The sequence below is a fragment of the Ptiloglossa arizonensis genome, chromosome 13 (assembly GCF_051014685.1).
Source record: "Ptiloglossa arizonensis isolate GNS036 chromosome 13, iyPtiAriz1_principal, whole genome shotgun sequence".
Taxonomy (NCBI): domain Eukaryota; kingdom Metazoa; phylum Arthropoda; class Insecta; order Hymenoptera; family Colletidae; genus Ptiloglossa; species Ptiloglossa arizonensis.
In genome coordinates this window covers 1,766,265-1,783,305 of record NC_135060.1, presented here as the reverse complement: position 1 = coordinate 1,783,305, position 17,041 = coordinate 1,766,265, and the positions used below count along the sequence as shown (strand labels likewise).

The following is a 17,041-nucleotide window of genomic DNA, read 5'->3' as shown; positions in this document are numbered from 1 at the left end:
TTTTCCTCGTGATTCTCGTTATTATTACGTGTATTTCATGTATTCTCGACGCACCTGCTGCTGAAATTCTACATATTTTTATTCACATATTTAGCCTCTGCGGCTGCGAGGAAACGCACCGCGTTACTAGCGTTTTAATCGTTTACAAATTAAACGCAGGAGACGGTAATTCGCACTTTATCTCGTTGCTTTCACACAACGATGAGTCGACGCTCATAGAAAGTTTTTCGTTCGAACCTCTATTATTTGTTTGTGTGTATCTGTGTCTCACTCTCTCTACACGCACGCAAATAAAAAGAAAGAAAAAAAAAAAAGAAGAAACAGGAAGAAATAGAGCGACTTATCATATCACAGTATCGTACGCAAAGCTTGTATGAAATCGCAGATAGAACAGCATAAAGACCAAATGGCGACACTATACGCTCGTTTTCGGCATTTTATAATTATCTCAAGGAGGTCAATATACTTTTTTTTTTAACTTGTAGAAGCATCGAAATCGGCGTTCTCACACTCTCTTTCCTTTCTCTCGTGTCTCCTCTCACACGTGCTCTCTTACTATCTCACATTTTTTCCACTGCTTTCTTTTTCTTCTTTTACACACTCCATGGCAATGACTCTTTACACCCATAGTCCATGATATAGCTTTGCATGAATCTGAGATTCTCAGTATTATTAGTAACAAAATAGTAAGCAATGGCCGTTGTGTTTACGCATCCTGAGAATAAATCGAGGTTTTTGACTGACAATGAGTTTCTCTCGCGATGTACGGCGTCGCTACTGACACCTCTTTTGTTCGTGATTACACACTCTGTTCTTTATTACCCCTTTTCTTTTTTTTTTTTTTTTTTTTTTTTTTAACGCTATAAACATAGATATGGTGCAGCGATTTATCATCTGAATACGTATCACCGGCGAGTACAGTATGCAAGTAATATTCGAAGATATTTTTCTGGCCTTTAGCTCATCGAAAACAACGATTATATGCGCGTTATCACAATGCTTTTTTTTCTATTCTTTGACATTAATTATTAATTGAACGAATACAATACGTTTTTAATAATAATACAAAAAAAATATACATAAATAATAGACTTATTTTCGAAGATCACTATTAATTTCATTTTTACGAAATACTTAACTGACGTTTAGTCAATTTCGCCGCACGAAAAAAAGCAAAATAAAAGGAACTCGAATATTACTTTATACTGTGTTTTATACCCACAAACAGGGAAAACTTTGGCAACATACTAAACGTTGGCAACAACATTCTCTCTCCGTTGTTATTTTTTGTTTTTTTTTTTCTTTTTTGCTTTCAGCTGGGCAGCACAGCCTTTACCATACACGCAAAATATTCTTTTTTTTTTTTCATCTTTTTACACGCACAATCACTCGCGATAGCTTCGGCTTTCTCCGTATAATCGTTATTTAGTAATAATAGCGGTACAATAATAGTTAATCGAATAGCTTCATTGTAATTGTTAATAATTAATTAATAATAGTTATTAATATATGTATATACAGCACAGAAAAACTGTCTTACATTGAATAACAAATTGTACAGTGATACAAGGCTAACACTGAGATCGTCGGACACTTTTTCTCTCTCAACTGTTATTACCCTTCATTTCTCGCTTTTTTTTGCTTTTATTTCTTTTTTTGCGCTTTTTGAACACTACCAATACGCCCGCGCCGATAATTGAGTCTTGCTCCGAGTGATCGTTGGCGAATATATATAAACATTTCTGTTACGTCTTTTCGACTGGGCGTAAACTTGCAAACCCAGCTTTGAAATTGAACAAAATTAACCGACCGTCAAAAATGTTTAAATAATTCGTCACGATTACAATAATTACATAACAAGCACAATTGTCTCGGTATCTGCGATGGTTTAAGCGAATTACATAGGCGGTATCGTCGAGATTGTAAAGCAACCCAAAGTTAACAATGAAATTATAAAAATCATGCATTGTCTCATGAATAGTCGTTGTCGATATGTTGTTGTATTTATTGTGTGTAGCGTGCCCACAAATAACAATTCAAGACAGGAAATAACATTAAAATTAATTTACATCAGTGACATTTCAACAGTCCAACCTAATCTATATCATTAATTAATAATTAAGAACGAGATGTGCAGGAACGATGCGCTTGTTTCATTAACTGATGTGAAAACTCTATGTGTCCAATTAGGATCTTTTGCCCTTTGTGAGAAACATACATTTTATGTTACGATACAGGCTACAAAGGGTTCATAGATAAATGCAAATAGCCTGACGTTAAACAAAATAAGCGTGTTTCTTTATACGCGTTTAAAACGCTTTAAAATAAAAACAGGACTGTTATTTCATATAGTACATGTTTCCGAATTTGTTGATTACTATTAAGTTTGCTTTTACGAATTCAGAAAACAATACCTAATTTAATGTTATCGTTGTGCACGTTACGATTTATATCTTTTTTTCTTGTTGTTCATTAAGAAAAACAGTTAAATTATGTACTTCGAATATATATCGTTTCAGCAGGTTGCCACTCGACACATGCTATAATACATAATTTATAGTCCTATTTTCTTCAAGACCTTCTGTGTTACTTTCTGCAAAATCTTAGTACTTGGCCATTTGAACCAGTCAATGGCACCACAGGCTGACACTGGACTCTACTACTTTAAGGCGATGGAGCACCTGACTTTTGAATAGTTTTTTACATATCGAGTGAAGATATCCCGAAGAAATGTCATCCACTTAAGAGAAAGATAAAATCACCATTACTTATCACTGTGTAATTTAATACAATAAGGTCTTGTGAATAAAAATGAATTAATCATATCATTTATCTATAGTTACAGAAATACTCATATATTATGGAGAAATTTTTATCATTGGTCTCCTAATACTATATTTTAAAAGCATGTATATTATACACATAAGGATAGAACACATAGTGTAAAATGAGTAATGTAAAAAGTTGCTGTAAAAATGAATTGCAATATATCATTGGTGAATAACGTCTTATCTCTTATTATTCATAGTAGTCACTATACTTTATTTTTTAAAAATACCAATACGAAGAAAAATGATGATTATGTTTACAATCACGTTATTGAAAATTTTGTTAAAAAATTTACATCTTTTATTGAGGACATATCTGAAATGACGTTCTCTTCGAGATATATTCTGGTATGCACTGATGTTTCCCTTTTTTTTATACATTAAATATCTTAATTACTCATCTGAAAGCTGTACTCCCAGCTGTACTGTTGATTTATTACTGGAGAAGAAGAAAAATATCAACAGAGTTTTCTCGTTTCTTCTTGATACGTAATTTGGATATCTTTGAAAAACAGAACAATAACAAAAATTGCCAATCTTAATTTGTTAATAATTATTAATTTCTCATTAATAATAATAATAATAATAATAATGTAATAATAATAATAATAATAATCTAAATAGACAAATACACTTTCATTCTTTTATACGAAACTTATCTGCAGTAATCTGTTATTCTATTGTTACCTTCAAAGGCGAATAAGTTTTCACACGCTTCCTCATGTATACCTTGCTCAAGATGCGTGAGATTTGTGTTTCAATTGATAATTACCATATAAATTTATCTCTGTTTCATTATTTTGTTTGCCTATCGAAAAATAAAATATGTTAACGAATAGAATTATCGCGAAAGGAATTATGTTAAATCTGTTTCTTTTTTGATTAACTACTCGTATAAGTTTCTTTTTTCACTATAGAATAATATCAATCATAAATTGTATTAGTTACATTCTTGTTCGTTCAATTCAGAAGATAACACAATTCCAGAAAAAATTCCAAAAAATTCGAACAGAAATCCAGAATCAAATAATTTGGAAATCGGCTAGTAGAAGAGTATCTACACGAACTACATGCATTCACACTATCATACTTTATGATCACAAGCAAGTATTTTATTATAATTATCATTACCAATAATTAATAATTAATTATTCATTAAATAAGCGAGTCTGTGTAAAAATTTAGCGTTTTTCAACACATTCGCACTCTTCCTCACTGTCTCCATCCAGTTTATAACCTTGAGCGCAACATTTGCAAAAATCAGTTTATGATTCTTTCTTTTTTTTTTCTTACATTTCTTAAACTATTATCTGTCGCAGCTGGAAGAAGTAACCACTCCATAAAGTTATAAGTCAATCACACTATTTTTAATATTTTACACGTGTTGAATGTCACACTTACATTCACCTTTTTTGTTACACTTCACACATCTTTATAGCTTTCTTTCCATTCCTTTATGTTGTCTCAAATAAAGTACGTTTAATCTAGAAACCACTATTTTCATTTTGACCTTTCTAAAGTTTCGTTGAAAACTCACTAACTGCTGCAATGATCCTGTTTTAAAGTGTTATTTAAGACCATCTTAGCTCGCAACTTTTCAAGTTTGTTAATAGTTTAGCAATATTTTTGACGGACGATCTCAATTTGGCATAGTTAACATAACAGGCTTCATTCAACTATTCGTAGACTTTATTACAATGGTCTAAGGTGTATCTGTTATTTTAAAGGCATCAGCATAAACCACTGTCACAGCACATGCAGTTCTTCAAAAATCTGCTTCATGGCAATCTTGTTTTAGTTAATTTAAACCTTCTTCGATAGTTTTTGCATTTTTTCTTTTCAAAATTGCACATTTTCGTATCAATTCAAGAAATATTTTCCAAAATTTATACGAGGCATTTTCCAAATATATGACTTTCACATTTTTTACAAGGGAATTTTGTTTTTGTTTCAAAGAAGCGAAATGACGTTTCATGTGTTATTAATTCATGATATTCAATCAAATATTGTATCAAATGACAATACTGAAACTTTTATATTGTTACAACCTTTTCAAAGGTATTTGTAACTTTAATGTATGTACAACAATGGATCATACAATAAGCTTTGTCTTTTTCTGGTGATTGACTATTATATACATTATCTTCCGAGGTACATTTTACGCCGCGTGGCTATACAGAATTATCACTGATGATTTGACTCGAGAATTAATACAGCTTGTTTTATTGTGATCGGTAACAAAAGTTCGATCATTTTGTTTGCATTCAGATATTTATTCAGTTTTGCATTAGTAAACAGACTCTTCTGGCTGTTCATATTTTATAACGGATAACTTGTGATAGATGCTATCTTGCGATACAAAAACATTGGTTGTGTTATTTACCCTATCCTCTTAGTGTCCGTTTCACTGACCACTGTAGAATTGTATACGACCACTTGCAGTTACTGGCATTTCCCTCATAACAGCATCCCATGCTATGTTACCAAACAAAAGGATAAAACATATTTTAATTTCTAGTAATGATCTCAATTTAAAATAAAAGAAAGAGAAAATACTTTGTAAAAATTAATCTATGGAATTTAATACATCTGTAATTGAATTATAATTTGTAACTACCTACTTTTTTAAAATGTTATCTAAATATTCAATAAATGTTTTGTTAAAATATTTCTAAAATATTATAAAATTTATATTTACTTACCTAAGCCGACAAATGAGACGATTTTATCATGATTGTATGTTTGTATGTTAACATCTTCCTCAGGAGCTACATAAAGCATAGAAAAATCTTCTTTAGGTTGATGATACTTTTCCATGATTCCTGGAGGAGGTGTATGTGGTGGTGGCAAACATGTGGGTGGGGGAAACCTTGAAGGATAACCCATGCACGGTAATCGTTGTACCATCACAGGGTGCATAGGTTGTTGCGTTACATGAGTATTTGGTGGTTGCATGAAATTAGGCGTAAATTTATCGCATCTCATGTGTTTTTCAAACATTGGAGGATATCTTTCGAAATTACAAGGTGGTTTATTCATGAGTGGTGGAACTACTGATGGAAAAACGGAACTGGCAGTTGAAGTCTCTTCAGTAACAGAATCTTCAGATAATAAAAGTTGTTCATTGATCTCAAAACCAAACCTAAGTTCTGTTGGTAAGTCACTGTTTTTAGTGATATCAGACGAAGTCTCATCCATCAATATGACCGCAGGTCTTGAAATTTTTTGTTTATTGGATGTCTGCGGCTCTGTTTTCTGTAACTGATCTTTGTCCAAACCTGTACCTTGCTGTTTAGTTTTTTTAGATTCAACATCATCTTGTTGGTCTTGTTTAGAGTTTATAGAGTACGTATTTCCTGCTGTCTCATGTTTGATAGTAACGTCTTGTTCTTTCAGAGCTTTTATCGATTTCTCGTTCTTACCTGATTTAATAGCATTCGAATCGATATTCTGTGATTCTTGTGATGATCTTGGATTATTTTGAACATTGGGTTTTTGTGTTTGAATGTCGTCACATGATCTTGTTATTGAACTATTTTTATTTTCAGAATCCATTCCAGAACCTTCTGTATTATGCGATTTTTTTGTATTGTCATCGTGGGTTGTATATCCAGTTTTTTTTAAATGCTGATCTTCATGCAATGCTTGATTTTGTATATTTTGATTGCTTTGAACGTATCCTCGACGCGGCCGAGAATTATTACACTTCGTATTCGCAACCGAATCTTTACTGTTAACAATATTACAGTTGGGATTGTTATCAGAATCAAGAGTACAATTTGTCACTGTATTATTGAGTTTCGATGGTACTAGATTTACCACTGAAGTTTCATTTGAATTTGGGTTGTGATTAATAGAATTCACGTGTTTTTGTTCTTGTTGCATTAAACTTTGGTGCATTTTTTCAATGTCTTGTACATATTTAATAACTTGAATATTTTTATTGATGGCTTCTTTTTGAGCTTCTGCCTTTTTTCTTTCCATTGAGTTCTTCATCTTTGAAGACAAAGTTGGTGAAGGAGGTTTGTCAAAACTAAGGTTCAAAATGTGATTTGTATGGGTAAAGTTATGTTGCTTCGTTTTTCTATCTGAGTGTTGTAATTCATCTAAACTGGGATAATAATCTTGAGGAATTTTATCCGGTTCCGAGGGCGTTTTTGGTGGCACGCTGGGCCACGTAGACGTGTTCAACATACTCGGAACAATTGATGACATATTTAACACCGAACTGTGTGTCATGTTAATAGTTGCCATACGAGTAATATCTGCGTAACTTGCCTGTGGCGTTCCGCCCGATGAGGTAGCTATTTTCGATAAATTATGTTTGGACGTATTTGATGTAACTGGTAATGAATGGACAGAATCTGAATCACTACTATCCGATTTATCGCTGCAAAAAATAATTATTTGAATAAGTTTACATTAACGACGTGAAATATAATCATGAAATAATAAATAATATATCTCATCCATTTTGTGAATCTTATACGTTTGCAAAAAATGATTGCATTAATTACCTTGGTGGCATACTGCTTGCCGATTTTCTTCTTAATTTAGGAGAAAGAGGCGTTCTATATTCATTAGAAAATCCTCTAGAGTTTTGGAGGTAAGATCCGGACGTTGTCAAATTTTGTGCTCTACTACCACTGGAACTTCTTCTCTGCTTTTTACTCTTTTTCTTTTTCGTAACTACCAGAAACTCTGTTTCGTGTTCAGGCTCTGGATTGATTTTTTTATTGGAGTTTCGGCGACTAGCATAATCATCTCCGGTATCATTGCAATATATAGACTGACCTTCTTCTGTTCCCCAGGATCGTCTATCACCACGACTATCGATAGCTGCATCCCCCGTGCTTCTTTGTTTTGCACGACGTAAAGCAACATTAATTGTACCTATCAAAGTGATATAAAATATATATTGTTGAACTTGAAGTTATTTAATATCACTTACGTAACTAAAATTTGTTAATGTTAGGGCATAAAAAAATCACTGTACAATGCTAACTACTACTTACCATGTTGACTTGACAGACTACTGGCACCACTAGAACTGACACTTTTTTCTGTTGTTAAATCTTCAAGTTTAGTTTTAGATATTTCTTCAAGAGAATTAGATTTCTGTAACTTGGCAGACAACTGTTCTTTTTTTGTATCTTTCTCTCTACTCCTTGGTTTTGCTCCAGTACTAGTTTTTACTCTCACTGGATTACCTGGTTTTCCTTTTTTACTTTTGGATTCTTTATTTTCAATAAAGTTAATTAAACTCTCAATATTTTCTTCATTACGATGACCTTCAATACTTTCAGATTTGTAAACAAGAACATTAGGTTCATGTGTATGTTTTCTTCGAAGCTTTTTTCGTTCTCCATTATAGTTTTGCACTGCATTTCCATTTTCATCCAAGGACTTCTTTTCTCCAGATGCTGTAGTATGTGCTGTATACCTGGAACCTTCTGTGCAAAATCCATATATTTTAACTAGTTATAAAATGAAGTTTGCAGTATACAAGGTATCTCACAATAAATGGTATGTACAATCAAGTAGGAGATTCTACATGCAAAAGAAAATCGAAAACGTTAATAAAATATTTTCGAACGAAGCTTCGTTTTTGATAATATTCATTTTGAAAATGCTTGAGGCACGTGTGTACTTTACTAAAGTTCAGTTTAATGAATCTTATTATAGATGTCCAACATGTTTGTATACAATGTATAAAAGTAACAATTTATATTCAGAAATATTATTTTCTTAGAATTAAATTTGTATACTTTGTAAATGAATACATCAGGAATAGATAGGTGTAGACAGATTTGTGAGATTAAGACTTACGAGTCAAGCGCGCGCGTAGCCTATGCATTTTCAAAATTGATTTATTTGGGAATGCAGCCATGTACAAAAAGTGTTATTGTACGATTTGTTTTTACATGTAGTATCACCTTCTCAGTTGTACCATTGATTGCAGAAGACCCTGTATATAAAAGTGAAATGTAAAAATGACTATTTTATTAAAGGATTAAACGAATTTTGTTATTAAAATAAAAATTCAATATTAGTTTGATTATTACGTTTTTATCTAAATATTCATACTTTTGTGATTTTGGTATTGTAATAATTGTATGACAAATAAGTTATATTCAATAATTTTTATGTATCACCTACCCATTGTGATATTCTGGGTTTGTAAAGATGCAGACATCATGGAGCATAAACTTGGAACTACTTTACCCTGACTAGCACTGGAACTGTTTGAGGTTCCACCAATACTACATTTCACACTGTTAAAAGTTTGAAAAGAGAGGGCTCCAGTTACCTCAGTACCATTGACAGATATTTTTGATTTATCTTGTTTTCCACTATGTTCTCTAAGAGAAAAATCTATAGTAGTATCCACAGGACTTTGAGCTATATCAAAAGTAGTACGTGATATATATTGAGGTCTACGTGGTTCAATAATTTTCATTTCAGTTCCTTCATCATCTTCTGTATCCAAAGAGTGAGGTCTCTGAACCCCACTTATTATGGATCCCACATTTCTTTCACTAATGGTACCCACCTAAATAAATGAAAAAAGAAACAAAGATTTTTGGATTATATGTTTACATTCAATGGTAACATGTACATACATATTTGGATGTTCATTGGTATACAAACTAATATACAAAAAATTTAATTATGATATAAATACATGAACAACTGAATCAATGGTATATGAAATTTTTAATCTACCTCAGCATCACCTAAATCGATCACCATGTAATCTGATTTATACTCTGGTGGTGGATTATCTGATTCAAGCATTTCATTTGTCCCGTATTTTCCTTTGTTACCTCTTTTCTCACGTACTTCGAGCTCAGTTTCACACAAATCTTTTTTTATATCTTTCTTGTCTTTTTCCTTTTCCTCCTTTTTTGTGCTAGTATATGATGGTTTGTCTAAGGATTTGGATTTCTCTTTATTGGTCCAGTCATATACTGTCCTTTCTTCGCAGAAACCCTTCTTTATGTACCAGTAAAATAATTGAATTAATAAATGTAATATACAATCATATATCATAGTAAAATATATTATGTTAAAGTTCACTATATATCATACTATGTACAAAAACATACTTTATATATAGATAATTATCATAAATATTTATAATTCATAACTAATTACGATATTGTTTCCATTTTATTTAAAATTTACTTACGTGCAAAATTAATTGGAATTTTTCAGACTACATACCTTTTTATCAAATAATAAGTCTAAATTAGCCAACGAAGCAAGACTGTGAGATGCATTTACATTCGAGGGTAATGAACCACCTTCTCTTTGCCTAGCAGACACACTGGGTCCTGTATATTTTTTATTTTTTCTTCTACTTCCTCCGTAAGTATGGCTAGAACCAGACGTCAAGTAAGCAAAACTACTATCAAATTCTGAAGCAATAGGTTGTGCCAAATTTTGTAATGATCCTCCGTGTGTGAGTCTTTCAGACACAGAGTCTCTTTTATGTCTTCTACGATTTGATCCAGGTAGACAACGTGAATTAGTTATTATTCTACGACCTTCTTCAGTCTCATCAGCTTCTGCTTCCTGGAGTAGCTCCTGAAATAAATATTATCAAATTATTGATACAAAAAATCTTTATTTTGCAAAATAGAAAATTTACCAAACTTACTTTAAAAAGACTGGATTTTCCTTCACGATCTTTGGGGCACTTATACGTTATAGCTTCATCCAATAGTGCACGTAATTCACCTTCATTTAATGTGGACAAAGTAGCTGGTTCTTCCTGAAAGTCATAATGAAGAATAGAAAAGTTTAAATTTGTTTTATATAAAAAATTAATCATAGATAAATGCTACAGTATCATTTTATTCTAGTAAAAAAATTATTTAATCTGGCATAACAGACTAATAAATAATATGTTAAACACAGTTATAAACCTTTCTTTTTTAAGAACATATATAACTATAGAATAAGGGTGTGTTCTTATTGAACAAGAACTATTATATAAGCATATGATGAATTGACAATACTGAATATCTTAATATAAAAGGCATGTTTGTTAATTATGAAAAACAATCGTTTATGGAATGATATATTCTCTCTTTATATGTATGTATGTATTCATAGAGTAAAAAATGTTATATTAAACTCAATTTAAATACATTATATGACACAAAATTTCTTCTATATAATATGTTTACGAACACTTTATTTGTAACCTATACATGGTGGAGAAACATGTTTTGCAATCTAGATTCAAATATGGAAAGTATGCCAAGAGATCAATCCAAACTTTAGGAGTAAACCATACGTGGAAATACACTTAAAGATGTGCTAAGAAAAAAAAGGGAATTGGGACATGTATACATTCTTTTCTTTTACTGTTTATAATTTTTATATTATACAACTTATTATCTACAATCACAGCATAAAATACATGAACCTTCACAATACACTCTTTAAGGTTCAAGTTTCAATAGTATAGGCATTATTTGAAATTTTAAATATTTGAAATATTACTATTGCAAAAGCATTGAAAATTAGCAGTAATTAAATAGATGTTGAACATAGCGAAAGATGAATTTTGTTTTATAACACTTTCATATTATTGCATATACTCAACACCATAGTATGAACTAGTCCACAAACCAGATAAGCATGGATATAGATAGATTCACAGAGAGAATTTAAGGTTTCACTTATTGGATTTTGTGAAGAAATATACAGACCACATAGAAAAAAGATATATTGGTATAAATGATACGTACTGCTGACATGATTAATACTTTATACATGTATATATGTATATACATATTATTTTTAACATGTTAATAACATATATAAATTTTAATTATTGTAGACATATTTAATATGATGTATGTTTATTATTTAAAAAAAAATGTATATTCTTAATTTCGACATTATTTACTTTTAATTAGTCTGTAGGAATGACATGTAATATTACTACATCAGAATGTATATAGCTGTTTACATAACAGTAAAAATTATTAGCTCATAGGCTTTGATTTACTTATAAAATACGACATAAATACTGTTATAAAAGGAATAATTTTACCCGTAGGTTATAAACAAAGTAGGAAATAATTTAAGAAACCATACAGGATGTGTCATTTATATTTGTGATAATTTGACTAATTCTGTCTCACGGTAACCTGATTAGCTTCATTCAAAGCAAAATATCTTATCAGAATGGCTGCCTCTGTAAACAAATAATTGACTATTACGAACTTTTTTCTCCCTTTTCATTTAAAACAGTACACAATCGTATTTGAGACAAAGCATTTTGCAACGAACTTTATTGGAAGCTACGTGTAAAAGCTAAAAGCGATTACGATTGCTCCCAGAATACACCATTTTTATGAAGATAACAAAACCTTTCCGAACTTATTGACCGTGAATCGTCGTACATACAAATGAAGCAGTCTATACATTTTCGTAGTTAGGTTAACGATAAACTGTTATCGTTCTTCGAAATAAAAAAAAAAAAAATTAAAGAACAGAAATTATCATTTCTTTCGCGGTGTTGAGTAACATGCCTTAAAAGAAAAAAAAAAAAAAAAAAAGAAAGAAAAAAAAAGAAAAAAAAATATACTTCATTTCATACGAACAATACAAACCAATCGCCTTTGAAGATTCAGAAAGCACTGTTAATGAATACTCGTAAGTCCTTGGAAATACGAAAAGGATAGCCAATAGCGAGTTTACCTTCGCTTGTAAATTAAAATAGGACACACACCAGGAATGAGTTTGGGCTTGTCCAGAGATCGATAGGGGGTCGCGATTAGCTAATTGAGACACGAGGAAATACCGGGGTGACTTACAGACGAAGGAAAAATCTGCTGGGCAGTGCCGGCACGGAATTTATATTTTTAGAGGGCACCTGGGTCGGCTGCAGTCGTCTCTGCTCCGTCGAACTGCAGTCCCGCAGTATAGCACCGTTACGTAGAGATTTTGCACATTTGAGTACGCGATAAACGTAGCCGACGATATGCTATCACTGTTTAGAAGAAATAATATCGGCAGTGTGAAGAATATGCTGCCGATTTAAATGCTATTATGACGAGCGGGCGCGGCGCGCTCTTCTCAGCATGGCCGCCGCCATTACACTGAGAACACGGCCATTCCAGGATCGTAATAAGCAGGGGCCCTTTAATGCCCACAATCGTTATCCTTTGTTAATCTACTAGAAGTCGCGAAAGTATGCGAATCTAAAGAATTAAATTCTTTTTTGAACAAGACACATAAATTCTACTAAAGTTTTGAAAATATTGTTGTGGCTAAAATAATATGCAATTCTTACAGTCACATTAAAAAAGTTTTAATGAAATTTCGCACGTGCAGTAATTATAAAACATGTACTCTAAAAAATGATTAGAAATATCTTTCTCAGCTCATGTTTGAAATAAATGTTTCGTAACTAGGTACATCATTAGAATTTCTTCAAATTTTGTCAATGTAATCTTGAAAGATACATTTTACTCTAGCTATAACAATACTTTAAAATTTTCAAGATAATTTGTAGATTGTATTCATTACAATTGTTAACTGCAAATATTCTAATACTTTTATAATTTACGATACATATCATAGTCATCCCAAAAGGGTTACATACAATATCGACCTTTCAAAATTATAATTCAATATATTTTATTCTTCTTCATTGTTACTGAAATTGAATTGTATAAAATATACAATTTAAAATTTTAAATGTAATTATTATAAATTCTCTATTCTTTGAAAGATAAGTACATAATCGTGCAAAATTGCATACAACTAAATAACTATATACAATGAAGATCTAGATCATCATAGTTTTTATGCATATTTTCCTTACTTTTAATTTTCTGTCTATAATTGAAGGTATATAAGTACTTATATGAATCTATTAATAGTTTATAATGCTGTAAAGTTAGTTGCTTTAAAAAATCATTGATTATTGTTATTGATATTACCAATCTTTTTAAAGTATTGATATTTATTGAGAATAAATGCTTCGTATAAAAATTACTTGCGATAAATTCCTCTATAAATAATTTATAATTTGTAGTTAGAGTGACAACATAAGAGTCAAAATAATTTGCACATATTTCATATATTAAACAAATTTGGATAAAAAACATGCTTGCAATACATCTATCATAAAAACATAATAAACAGATAATTGTACAAAAACTATTATAATAGACAAGAATTATTGTATTAGACCTTTAATTTACAATTTTTAAATTAATTTAACCAATAAGAGTAGGATAAAAGGCATATTTTAAAAACAATATTAAACTGTTATACTTAAAACAACAACTTGTTTTATCCTTTTTATTCCTAACATTATCATCATTAGTAGATGATATATACTACTGCGGATTAATACTAACAAGTCATACTATGTACAACTGTCCTTTTATGTCTGGTATTAATATCATATTTATAAGAAGTTAATTTCTTTTGTTGAAATACGTGCATAGAATAACTAATATGCTTATACTATAGCGTTACTTATCAATAATTTAAATTCATATTTATACAGTAATTAATTGATTTATGTAAATATTGAATGACTACTAGTTTCTTGAATAAATCACCGTTCGCGTAACTCACCTGTTTATTATCATAGGTAACAGAAGTTGGTGCACTTTGACTTGTTGGATCTGAATTGATATCAGTGTTTGTTGAAGCACTTTCTGCACTCGAACTCTGGTTACTACTAGTCTCCACACTTATGACTAAATTTTCAACATCTCTTTCATTAGAAATTTCACTACGATTGTTTTCAACAGTTTTATCGGGTGCTACCGGTTCTTGACGATGCTCCGGCCCTGGGGCCATTTTGATGGAAATTGACAGCGCTGTGTCCGCTGTACTCATAACTTGTTCATCGTTTCTCTTTGGTGTTTTCAAGGTCTAATGACCCATCCCGATTGATCACAAATTATGATGACTCGAGATTCTCGCATTTTACATTACGTAAAATTTGTTGATTTCATCTTTAATTTATTGAACCATCACATCATCACGTGCACGTAGATGAAAGCATTTTTCACAGTACCGATGTCGCAGCAAGTTAAGACTGATCAGCTCGACAGATCATGAATTCATAATGTTTGACATGGGTTAATACACGTAACAGCAGTAAGAATTTTTATAGAAATTATATAAAATTCAATTGAAGATCTTTCCAATGTGCTCGACTTTACGCGCGTACCACGCGCGCCGCGAAGGTGACAAAAATGGCTCCGTCCACCATCTAGTGTCGTGACTGTCGATCAATCAGAATAATTGTTGTATTTTTATGATTCTTTTCTTTAATTATCTTCGTTTACTTTAAATTGGTTTGCAAGTTTCCGTTTTTATGCGCTGAGTTCAAATCTTCTATGTATTTTCGTATTTTTATGCCAAGACTCTTTCGTTATTGAGGTTATTTCCGATCTGCTTGTCAGCTTTGACCACAGCTGTCGATTAAACACGTTCTATATTTCACCAAATCGAAATACATATTGTACTTGCTGTATCAGTGACCAAAAACTATTTATTGTGTTCGTATAGTACATTTGTGGGATGAGAAATGCAAAAACAATGAAAATACCGACTCCGGCTATGCGTCGTCTTATTATTGATATGCTCGCAACTTGAAATTGTTTATTACTTTTTCGTAAATAATAAAACATAAAAAATACATAATTTGCAATTTACAGATTTTTTTCAGTATCAAATGAGCATAGTTTTGGTTACGATCAAAAGCAATTTCAAGCCATTCAATTCATGCCGAAATTATAACAGCGAATATACGTTAAAACGTATAATACATATGAAACGAATAGGAATGCTTTTTGTAACACTTGTCAGGATTGCATCTCGAAAACGGAAAATCGCAAATATTTTTGGTTGACATGTCAAATTAGTTTTGAATGTCTTTGTAGCTCTTGGAGAATGCGTTGAAGAAAGTCCAATTTTGGTGTTATAAAACGAGGTTGATATTCGCCGTAGTTCGGAGCAGTCATAAATTCAAAATGGCCGCTGTCGATATTAAAATGCACATTTTCTTCACGTACGTTGCTACGTAAAATTTTTTTTTGTTAAACGAAATATAATTTACTAGTAGCGTTGTTCCAACCGTGTACGAACGGAAGACACGAAAATGCATTTGTCCAAAGCGACGACAATGTTTCTGGCATTGCTTGTATACACACCAAAGAATATGTAGTTTGTTCTTGTCACTTTTCGATTGTATATGAGTCTTGGAAAACTCTGAAATCACTTTTGAAACATTTCACTGGCAAGTGAGAACGTTTCACGGAGCCACAAGTAGCCTGATCGGATCATTGAAGCGTATTCCAAAATCGTCGGTGAATTATCGATCGCATAATGTTACTTCTGTCCGTGCACTTTCTCACGACAACACAAAAAGTACGTAGACGGTCTTTTACAAAAACACTCGAGCCAAAGAAAAACACGAAATTTTGTTAATGCAATTTATTTCAAATACAACATAAATTGTATTCGAGTAAAAGAAAAGTAGCCCACCCAAAACTTCATAGCACGATGTCCGAATCCGTCCGTACGGTTAATCAATTTTAGCACTAAAATGTTTCGCTCGATTCCACTATTGTTTGAAGAAAATTGCTCTCAGTTCATCGCATCGGAAAGAAGTTACGGGAAAACTGACGTAAACCTGCACGAACAGTTTTCTCGGGACACAATAAACGATCGCTTTTGCGCAGAGAAACGGCGGACCAACCGTTTGGCCTCCGAAAATGTCGTCTGGCTTCAGGAGCGTAACTAAATGTCAAGCTGTTTTCAACAATTGCTATTTTATAATCTATTCAAATTAATTGTCATTAAAATCGAATAAATAGATTGTTAATGATATGCGTGTGTCTTTTGAATGATAATTTGCTATATTATGATGCAAATTCGTATGAAAACGCGTGATTTTATAATGTCAAAGAAAATTTGCAACAAAAAATCGATTTTTACTTCCGGTGATTACACATTCGCGCAGGAATGGTATTTTATAGTAACTCTAATATTCTTTGCAAATTTGTCCTACATAACAAAATGCAAATTACTGAACCTGTGAAAATGTCAATTGATACAACACTGTAGTTGTGTGACTGCTATATGCGTCACCAGAATCGATATATCTCGAACTCGCGACTATGATGCGATATGATTGTCGATTCTACCAATTCATTGACGTT

At 31.7% G+C, this 17,041-nt stretch overlaps 1 protein-coding gene across 6 annotated transcripts; it reads right to left on the bottom strand.

The window, feature by feature from the left end:
- On the bottom strand, window positions 1-16,611 carry Tyf (twenty-four). 6 transcript variants are annotated; one of them, XR_012993953.1, is made up of 10 exons: window positions 14,442-16,611; window positions 10,492-10,605; window positions 10,056-10,418; window positions 9,555-9,824; window positions 8,988-9,381; window positions 7,844-8,281; window positions 7,346-7,721; window positions 5,531-7,218; window positions 3,516-5,303; window positions 1-3,330 (listed from the first exon to the last, which is right to left on the bottom strand). XR_012993953.1 is itself a non-coding variant. In XM_076325714.1 (9 exons), exons 1-9 carry the CDS (start codon window positions 14,706-14,708, stop codon window positions 5,233-5,235), a joined length of 3,981 nt encoding a protein of 1,326 aa, XP_076181829.1. In that variant the 5' UTR covers window positions 14,709-16,611; the 3' UTR covers window positions 1-5,232. The 6 variants fall into 6 exon arrangements, 2 of the variants coding, with proteins under 2 accessions (XP_076181829.1, XP_076181830.1); XR_012993954.1 differs by having other exon boundaries at window positions 1-3,636; window positions 3,960-5,303; XR_012993955.1 differs by having other exon boundaries at window positions 1-4,147; window positions 4,230-5,303.
- Window positions 16,612-17,041: the final 430 nt, after the last annotated feature.

What these genes read in the sequence shown, in the direction of transcription:
- Tyf (XM_076325714.1), bottom strand. Translation starts at nt 14,708, where the DNA reads ATGAGTACAGCGGACACAGCGCTGTCAATTTCCATCAAAATGGCCCCA. An exon ending in GAAAATCCAGTCTTTTTAAA is followed by an intron (nt 10,419 to 10,491) that starts GTAAGTTTGGTA and finishes TATTTATTTCAG; the next exon opens with GAGCTACTCCAGGAAGCAGA. An exon ending in CGTCTCATTTGTCGGCTTAG is followed by an intron (nt 5,304 to 5,530) that starts GTAAGTAAATAT and finishes TTGGTAACATAG; the next exon opens with CATGGGATGCTGTTATGAGG.